This window comes from Haliaeetus leucocephalus, unplaced genomic scaffold (assembly GCF_000737465.1).
Source record: "Haliaeetus leucocephalus isolate CR32 unplaced genomic scaffold, Haliaeetus_leucocephalus-4.0 Scaffold577, whole genome shotgun sequence".
Taxonomy (NCBI): Eukaryota; Metazoa; Chordata; class Aves; order Accipitriformes; family Accipitridae; genus Haliaeetus; species Haliaeetus leucocephalus.
This window is the reverse complement of record NW_010973013.1, coordinates 6,312,176-6,322,144: the sequence shown is the minus strand read 5'-3', so window position 1 is coordinate 6,322,144 and position 9,969 is coordinate 6,312,176. Positions and strand designations below refer to the sequence as shown.

Sequence of the window (9,969 nt, the reverse complement as noted above, 5' to 3'; positions counted from 1 at the left end):
GGCTATGTTTTGGATTTGTGCTGAAAACAGTGTTGATAACACAGGGATGTTTTAGTTATTGCTGAGCAGTGCTTACACAGAGCCAAGGCCTTTTCTGCTCCTCTTCCCACCCCACCAGCGAGCAGGCTGGGGGGGCACAAGAAGTTGGGAGGGGACACAGCCGGGACAGCTGACCCAAACCAGCCAAAGGGATATTCCAGACCATAGGATGTGATGCTCAGCATATAAAGCCAGGGGAAGAAGGGGGGGGGGGGCACATTCAGAGTGATGGTGTTTATCTTCCCAAATAACCATTAGGTGTGAGGGAGCCCTGCTTTCCTGGAGATGGCTGAACACCTGCCTGCCCATGGGAAGTGGTGAAAGAATTCCTTGTTTTGCTTTGCCTGTGTGCGTGGCTTTTGCTTTACCTATTAAACTGTCTTTATGTCAACCCACGAGTTTTCTCACTTTTCCGATTCTCTCCCCCACCTGGCTGGGGAGGAGGGAGCGAGCGGCTGTGTGGGGCTTAGTTGCTGGCTGGGGTTAAACCACATCAACTAGGCTTCCCTTTGCTTTCCAAGGGCCAGCAATTCCCTCCTCCCAGTAGGATGCTCTGCCCGTGCAGCCCACAATGCGCTTGAGCACGGAGGCACAACGGGGAGGAAGGGCTGGGAAGCCACCAGGACAGCCGGGAATCTCGGCACAGCTCTTGGCTCAGCCACGCATCCCCAGTCCCCAGCTTCACTGTTTGCTCTGAGCCCTGGGCTGCCAGCAAGCCTGCTTGAAGATCCCTTAGGCCCTCCATGTCAGCCAGCCAGGAACGGTCTCCCCTGAAACACATCTGGCAAATCCAAGCTGGATAGTTTCAGGTGGACTGAACCAGGATTTGCCATCGAATAAGCTCCTTCAACAGCACTGCAATGTGTTGCTGGCACTCAAGAGCAGAGCAGCCAGCTGAATCGCCCCCTGACGCCCTCCCATCAGTCCTGAGCCTTTAATTTGCCCGAGGTCCAAATTAACCTCACTGCAGTCCTTCCCCCTCTGCAGCTTCTGGCAGTCACTGCGTCCTGCTCCCCAAGTCCTGGCATCCATCTCTCCCAGGGCTCCTCTCAAACCACATTTCCTTGCAAGGAAAAGCCCAGGCGAACCATATCCTTTCCCTCCCTTTAAACGCACTCCTGTTTAACTTCATAACCCTGTCGGGGCTGGCTGTGCTCCACAGCAAAGCCCTGCTGGTATTCCCACCTCTGGGCAACGCTTCACCTAATAGGAATGATCTAGGAGATTTTGTAGGGTGGTCTATGCTACTTAGAGCCAGGCACTTGCTAAGGGAGAGAGACAGGGTGGTTGCTCAGGTGGTTTAAACTTGCACCAGGTAAGCACTTGGTAATCAAGTTTACATTAAAAAATACTTGATTTTGGTGGCAATTCTTTCCTTTCCCCAGTAATAAAAAGTCAAGCCAACCACTGCTGCTCAGGGGAGTAACTTTTAACACCTCTCCTTAGAAACGGGCTTGCATATATATTAAATTCCAGGCACACAATAAACACAGAAGTCAGATGGGAAACTGCTCAGGGAACTGCCAGGCACTGACACCCTGACGGTCCTCACCCGGCTGAGCCCCCTGCGAGGACCCGACCTGCAGCCTTCACGGCATGGAAGCACTGCCAAGCATCAATAACCGCTCCTGACAGCCTCGCACAAAGTCCTCGTCAAGATGTCAGGACCAATTAGCAAGTGTGCAGGAGCCAGGACAGAGAGGACTCCCTACATTGGGTGGATGCAGTCTGCTCCCAAGGCATCTGCAAGCTGTATGCAAAGCGACCGAGGGACTGCAACCCTCCTGAGATGCTCCAGTAGGACCCTTCAGCAAGAAGACCCTGCTCCATCACGCACCCCTAAAAACTATACTTTGCCAGCAGGTAGTGGAGAAGGATCTACAGCTCGGCAGCCCTGGGTCTGGCTTCCTGCACAAGAGACCAAGTTTTGCAAGGTAAAAGCCACCAACAGACATAGGTTTGATGCTGAGAAACTACAACGTTTCTGTTCAGGCACTGCAAGGGAGAATGAGCTGCCCAGGCTTGGTATTTGCAGAAGCCACCAAGGTGAAGAGCTTAATCCTTATCTCACAAAGGCAGTTATCAGCTAAGGAGGGACATCATTCCCCCCCGCCCTGGCTGTCTCTCTTCAGGATACCCAGCTGGGACCTCTCTCCTAGACATAAGCATCCAAGCAAAGCCAGCCCTGGCTTCAGGGATGAAGAAACCTGGTCTTCTGCATCCCACTCACCCAGAAAGTCATTCTGCCCAAGGGAAATAAGAAAGTCTCACCCAAAGTGACCGAAATGTTCTTCATGCCCCAAAGCACCTCCTCCAGCCCCCATATTGAATGTTTTCCTTCTTCCCCTACCTTCTCCCCTAATCTTTACTTTTCATGCAGTCTCAACCATGCTCACTAGGGATGCTCTGGCCAACCAAGACCTCTTTGGCAGCCTAGGCACTCTGATGTGAGTGGGAAACTCCACCTCAGGCAGAACCGGGATCTGAAAAGAAGCCATCATCCCCCCCGGAGGGGTGCGGAGTCTGATGGGACACATGTCCAATGTCTGCCTGATAGCAAAGCTTGACATGTGGTAGACCTCACCCTACTCTTTTCCATAGTAGCCGATATGAGCTGCCCGACTAGGATCCTTGGCCTACAGAGACCTTCCTGCTCATTCCCTAGAACAAGGGTAGCCCTGTTCATAGCCCAGCCTTCTTGAAATCCTGCTTTTGGGCAACGAGCAGAGCGGGGTGGACCTCTCTCCAGCTCTGGTCCAGATGGAAGGGGGAGGCAGCAATTCACCCACCGTGAAGATGTGCCCCATGCTGTTCTCATCTCCGGCTGGCTGGAGGTAGGAAGGAAGGACCGTAACACGGTGCCTGTCAGCCAGAGATCCTTCCCTTCCACGTCATGTTGACGTTGGCAATCATCCTCAGCCTCCCTTCTTCCTCCTTCCTTAATTTTCCTTGCTCTTTTACAGGTTTGTTTTGTTTCCCCCCTCCTTCTCACTCAGGCCTCAGATCGCCCCTGTGACTCCTTGCTGGGTGGCAGAGGGACCTCAAGGAGGGGTTTGAAGGTGATGGGGCAGAGGTGGCTTTTCTCTGCACAGAGGTGTTTTTGCAAACCAGCCCTCACATGTGTTTCACAACAGGCAGACCGCCACCAGCAAATGGTGTAGTAAATGCCTGCAATCCTGGCCCGGAGAAGACAACGCAGTCTGTCTGGCTGCAGAAGGAGCACAGGATATATTAAAAGAGCTTATTAAACTCACTTTGGTCATGCTCCAAGTCAGGGGAGAGTCTCCTGTTGACATGAACGGGTTTTGGATCAGGGTCGATACCATTAACCTGTGTGCTTGGGAGCTGCTGCAAACCCAGCCGAGTCCTGTGGTTATTACTGTGCATGTAAGCCGTCCCTCATAAAATAAAGAAGACAAACTGGCCTCCTGTGTTTAATAATCTGTGATGACTAATGACTCGTCTGTATTTGTTAATACCCATCTCTTACACAGCCTCATCTTTCTCTAGCTAGTGCCCAGCTTATCCTTCGCTACCGAAACCACAGCCAGCTTTCCTGCAGAAGGTGAATTCCTTTCAGAGTCACATTTAATTTTCTGCAAGCTACCCCTTTAAATCCGGGCTTTAATATCCAGTTACTCCAGAGAATATGAGGAATGCCTCCACTGGTTTTTCACTGAGCCCATTTAGCCTTTTTTGGACAGAAGGAAGCATCCGAGAGGGAGGGCACATTTTTCCCTCTTTGAATCACAGAAGGAACACCACAGCTCATTCCTCATGTCCAGGCTGCTTAACCCTTCCCATATCCAAGTGGCCCTCAGCCGCTCCTCCGGTGGCACCGGAGCCTCTCGCTATCACTTTCCCTGGTGGTCTGAAAGCCCAGGACATGTATTAGGTACCCCGGGAAACAAAAGCATGGGGTTTTCCATCCTTTCAGGGCTAGAGCCAAGACTGTCGCTCCCACCTGGATCCTGTGATACAAACCACAGCCTGACACACAGCCCTGCGGCTCCTCGCACAGCAGGGCCCTATGGAGAACACCCAGAGAGATTCTTCTCTCTCCGAAACAAGGAAAGAGTGTTTTTTCCTTCCCACTCCTTTATCCGCTGCCGCAACAGCTGGTCTCCACGGGCTTACTGTACAGCCCTCCGGCTTAGCTCAGTTTTCAAGCGCACTAAATTTGCATCCACGCCACATGACCTAGGCATTAAGCCTGCCCACGCGGCTGGCAAAGAGTTCGCTGGCATAAGTTTGGCTGCAGGGACTGACTTTCTGATGATCATAACATTGCTAAGAGATTCCCTTGCCCTCTCCTCCTCCTCACGCTCCCATGGGATGATGTGGCATGCCAGATCACTGGGCTGGAGAGCAGAGGGAAGGTCAGAGCACGAGCTGTGGGACTCGAGTTTTATGTATACACAGAAGGTGTCCCCAGCATTTTATTTTTTCTAGTGTTTGAACACAGGCTAAATTATCCATAGAGGCAAAGCCAAGGATGAAAGCAAAGCAGATCACGTCATCTCTCTGCCACTGCCTGGAGAGTGATGAAAGCTGGTCGCATTTTTACAGTCATAGATAGTGGGGGGTTTTGTATGCCATCCTTAAGTTAAAACATTCCCCAAGATGACTTCAGGTAAGCTGACCTTGAGATGTACTTTTTTAACTGAGATGGTGATTGAGATGCTTGTTTGGTAAAAGGCCCATTCTTAATGAAAAGAAAATCCCACATAACAAAACACTGAAAACATCAAAATCTGACAGATGTGCCTATTTGGAAGGCTGCAAAGTGAACTTACATAGCAACAATTTTACAGTGAAAGAAACAATTGATTTCAGATGCTACAAACTGTGGAGACTTAGGGAATGATCACATCTCAGCTGAGCCACATCAGCATCTGCACCTGCACTCCCAGCAGTGGAGAAAACCCAGTGATGGAGCAGCACTGCCTACCCCAAGACAGGATTACACCCAGTCTCCCATCTCAGCAGGCTGTGCCAAGACCCAAGCAGGGCATTTGAACACTTAGGCTACACTTCCACCATCAGGAATATAGTATCTGTGCACCAGACTACTCAATAGCGTATGTTTCATCTTGGTTTTGCACAAGCAGAACATCTAATTTCTACCCAATTAGCCATGGGGATGGAGTTTATGCTGTCTTTGTGCAGGAAAAGAGGCAGTACGCGGTCCAACATGCAGTTAGCAGGGCACGGAGACAGGCAGCTCCTGATGTGGCAACAAGGCTCTCCAGTCAGCCTGCCAAAAATATTTAACAAATCTGAACCAGAAAAGTGAGTTTGCATCGGTCATTAGTGCCTTGCATCACAGGTCTGGGATATTTTTTGATGTGGTTACCAGGAGCCCTGAAACTACAACCTCCAGCCCAGGGCGCGAATATCACAAAGAACAGGAGGTGGCACAGGATCCGCCATGTGATGAGCAGCACCATTACCTTCACTTCATTCTGGAGAGCAGAGCATTGCAATACGGTTATGAGGACCACACAGATGAAGAGAGAAATCTCAGCTCCTCCAACACACTTCCAGAAAAGCAAAAGAGCCTGAGAAACTTAAAATATGACGGTAAAAAAACAGCATGAAAGAGACCTACGTGGTTTAGTGGTACCCAAGATGCTAAGACAGCAGCTGTGCAAGGGGATAGCAAAACATTTCTAAACCAACTAGATGTACTTCTGCAGTTGTGATGGTTTCTGCACGTGGTCAAAAGGACAAGAATATTCCATTTCCCTTGACAGCTTCATCAGCCTACAGGCGTGCCAGGGCTCGCAGCCGCTTCCCCAGAAGTTTAATGTTCTCCTTGTCATCATGCCTCAGGCCAGGACCCCTTTCTGCAGCACTGCTGAAGCATGCATGGCAGAGACAGCCCCTATCTCAAGCAGCTTACAAGCTGAGAACAGATGGATCATGTTGTGAGGAATTAATTGGTAACCTTCGGAGGAGAGCAGAGTATGGCAGCTGTTAACAGAAGGTTTCTTTGCCCGGCACTGAAATACTTCTCCCTCTGGGGAAAAGCGTGGCAGCTGCTTCTGTGGGGATCTCGGGCACAGCCATGGCTGGAGCGGGTGGTGGCAGCTCATAGCAAGATGCCACAACATCCTGAGAAACTGAGGACATCTCAAGCCCAGACACCAGCCTTGTTTTCATTTGTCAAAAAGCACACGTTCACCAAACATCTGCTAGGGCAGAAAATACACAGCAATTTACTCCTTACCTGTAACCGAGGCAGGGAACATGTTTCCAGTTGTTGCTGGCCACGTGCAAAGCCCACAGAGGTCAGAAGTTAATTTCTACCTATGCTACAGGCTTGGTTTTCCAAATATACCACAAACCAAATGGATGAGCGACTGAAACAGGCCAAAGGGAGGCAGACACTATGTCCCTGTTGGTGAGGCTCAGGCACCTAACTCCCTTCTGGTCCTCAGGAAAGCCCAGCTCTCTCCTCTGAAGACACACAGAGATGCTAAGGTGTGGTGCGCAGAGGGAAGGGGCTTTCCCAGCATTTTCCCTTTCAGGAGTAAAACAAAGCCTTCTGTGAATGTTGAAGAACTGATGTGAGATGCGAGTGGCCAAGAGATTTGTACGTCCCCCATCCCCACCATTTTTTGAGGATGGGCGCAGAGCAAACAGGCTGAGAAAGAAACAAGGAAAACAAAACCAAGAAATGGGTACAGTCCTTCTCCACATCAAACTGTGACATCCCTCGGTGGGTCTGGCTGGTCCGGAGGTGGAGGTGGCTGTGCTGAACAGCAGATACATGTGGCCTAGGAAGGTGCAATGGATTAACTCAGCTCAATTTTACTAAAAGATGCTGCCCAGCTTGGGTGGAAACTATCATGTTTTCCTACTAGAGAACAAGAGGAGGAAAGGTTTACTGCCTCCAGCATACTCTGGGATCTCCTCTGGAAGAGGAGAACCTGCTAGAGAACAGCAATAGCACTTCCAGCTCTTCCCAAGGGTTTCCTTGCTTCCTTTGATCCTAAATAAAGTGAGGCTGGGAACCAACCTCTGGTCAAGGCAGAGATGGGGCTTAGCTGTGCCATGCTACAGCAGGCAGGACTCCCTCTGAGCCCCCCACAGTGTTGTTGTGGCTTTAATTACCATTTCTTTAGATCACATAAAGGCTACAGCCCTTCTTGCAAGCAGGTTTTATTGCCCTGGTGTGGGGGTGGTTGAGGGAGGCAAACCTGGGGCAGTCGCATTTGTACAAACCCCCCAGAGCAGCCTGCTGCACACTACCACCTCCAGCCGTGCCCCAGCTGTGTCTTAGAGAGCACTGCTTGGCTTTACTGGGCTACGAACCAAGCCACACGTGCAACCAGGCTGGAGACAAACTGGCCTTGTCTCATGCAGCAGGACGTGCAGACTGGACCTTTCGCACACAGGCCAGTCTGTCCTTCCTCACATTCAAGCAAGGGAGAAAAGCCAGTTCCTCACCCAGGTCCTCCCCACAGTGGAACCCAGAAGGTGAAAAATGGGGAGAATAAAAAAAAATTAAAAAAATCTTCCTTCCGGTGCCCCAAGACAGGCAGGAGATGTGGGCAGACTGTGGCCAGACTTGCCAAGACAGAGCTGTCAGCTGTCCTGCACTGAGCCAGAAGAGTGACGGCCCATTTCTGAACAACCAGTACCCCTCCTTTCAACCCAGCAAAGCCATTACTAAAACTGCTATTACAGTCAAAAGAATGAGCACTTCCTGAGGAAGTGGGAATACACAGCATGAAAACATGTGAGTGGAGGAGGCAGGGACTTACCAGTAAAAATGCCAGCTGCCTCCTGCCTCTTCAGGGGCTAACACTGGCTAATTCCCTTCTGCTGCTCCCTTCCCTTTCACTAGGTCAAAAGAAAGAGTTTCTGACTCTGTGCCAGCATTACATCCCTCTAACAAGGGCAAACGTCTCCCCAACAAGTCAATCAGAAAATGGAACAACACCAGACTCGGGCTGGTGCATCATTCACACTTATTTTGGCTACTTCTGGGTGCAATGGAAGGTTTGGGGCTTTCTTGCTCTGAAACATGCTGCTGTTACCTTCAAGAGCTGGCACATCAGCCAAAGCAGCAGCATATTTCTCAAAACCCTGATACCGGCCTTGTAGCTTTTCAGACAAAACATGCCTGTGCCCAGAAACCTAGAGCAGTTCTCAGAAAACCCACCTAACTCCCCTGACCATGGCCACAGTTTCACAAGCAGCATCAGCAGCAACACCTAAGCCATCAGTTTTGCTGGGTTATTTTTAGCCTGGATCACTTCCCTGCTCCATTTCACTCCTGGCCCCACAAACTGGTGTTGTGGATAAACAGGGAGGCAGGAACAGGGAGAATTGCTTAGGCCTGTATTGCTGCAAAGCAAAATATTTGGCAAATGTTTCCCAAAAAGCTTCTTTTGATTGAGCAGGCAGAGGGCAGGTATTCCTGAACAGCATCAGGAAAAAGGCTGGAAATGAAACCTTGTCAAGCAGACCCTGGCAGAAGTTAGCGGTACGTTAACACCCAGGGCTGTAAGCAGGGATGCAAGCCGGGATGCTTCCCTTCGCTTCAGAGGGATGCGGTAACAGAGCGCTACCCCCAACATCAGCACCAGAGCAGCCACCCTGCTTGGGATGCTTGACATGGTCCAGGCTGCTGCCAGGGTGGTATTAGCAGTCCACGCACCAGCCTGTTTCAAACCAGCTTTGTCCAAAGACTGCAATGTAGACATGCCCTTACGGTGCATGTTACAACTTTTACAGTGACTGCAGCAGTTTAGACATGAAGAAGTTAAGCTAATTGCTTTCACTGTGCCTGGCGTGTATCCCCACCTTTCTCCTTTTTAACACCTCTGAGAGTGGGATCAGGAGACCACCACAGTTCAAAAAACTATCAGACACTTTTTGATACGGTGGAACAAGGTATGTCTGGGTTTTTGGGGGGATGATGGAGGATCTGTCAGGAGGGAAGAGGACTTTAAGCCAGAGCAGATCCACTGCACAGCCACTGATGTGGCAAGGCTGAGCAGAAATCATGTGGGTGACAACCCTCGTGCTGTGGAACCAAAGCAGTATTGATGAATCCATGGACATGATGGAGCGGAGGGTGGTATTCAAGCAGGGACAGCTGAGCAAGGCCCCCAAGAAGTTAAGGCTGCCGAGACCGCAGATCAGAGCCCCGCTGTCTCCCTTTGCTCCACTTGACAGCAGAAACCCACCCGTTGCACTGGGAGTGGAAGGGAAAGCAGCAAGTTGCAGATCCCAGAGAGCCCGTGGCTCTGCAGGAATGCCAGCGAGGGATGCCTGCCCACCTGTCCTGCCACCGGGCAACTGGGCTACTGCAGACCCACGGTGAGTCTTAGAAAAAAGAAACAGTAAATCTGTAACCACTGGAACTGGTTGACTCAGGAAAGCATTAAAAGATGAGAGATTAGACACGTCAGTTTACGAAGAGCCCTGTTCTTTGTAGCAGCCTACAAGCACTAGTGCTTCAAGCCGAAAGTGCCTCTTGTTTTGCAGGCAGTTGCTAGATAAGCTCAGTGCCTCATTAATCCCCCGATGAACGTTGCTGAGACCATGCCCCTTGGCAGCATTACACACCAGAAGGAAACACCGCTGCTTCCTCCGCTCTGCTACACCGCAGTCCCACCAAGAAGCCTTCCCCCACAGCTCCCGTGAACAGGCTGCACAGAAAATTAATTCTTCAAACATCTGTTACCTTCTCCCTGCAAAAATACCAGGCTGCTGATGGACAAAGGAAGGATACAAATATTTACAGACAAGGCGAAGGTGGGAGCTCTGCCAGACATTGTGTTTGCGGGTGCCGCTGGGCAGCAAAGAGCTGCCAGGGTGCCTGTGGCATGTGCCTGCTGCAGAGACAGACCCAGCACATCCCAGATTCAGCAGCAAAACTTCCCCCCCCCCCCCCCCGGGGTGGTTTTAAAC

At 50.7% G+C, this 9,969-nt stretch overlaps 1 protein-coding gene across 2 annotated transcripts in view; it reads right to left on the bottom strand.

The window, feature by feature from the left end:
- Nucleotides 1-493: 493 nt before the first annotated feature.
- Nucleotides 494-9,969, bottom strand: part of SNX5 (sorting nexin 5) — a 39,543-nt gene continuing 30,067 nt past the window's right edge. The window contains exons 13-14 of one of the 2 annotated variants that reach the window (XR_775042.1): nt 6,272-6,589; nt 494-5,608 (exon numbers count right to left, since the gene is read on the bottom strand). Coding sequence is in view for 1 of the 2 variants with exons in the window: in XM_010577795.1 (XP_010576097.1) it covers nt 6,569-6,589 (21 nt within the window). In the remaining variant the exon portion in view is untranslated. Of the gene's footprint in view, nt 6,590-9,969 lie in introns of both variants that reach the window. The other variant, XM_010577795.1, reaches the window with a different exon arrangement.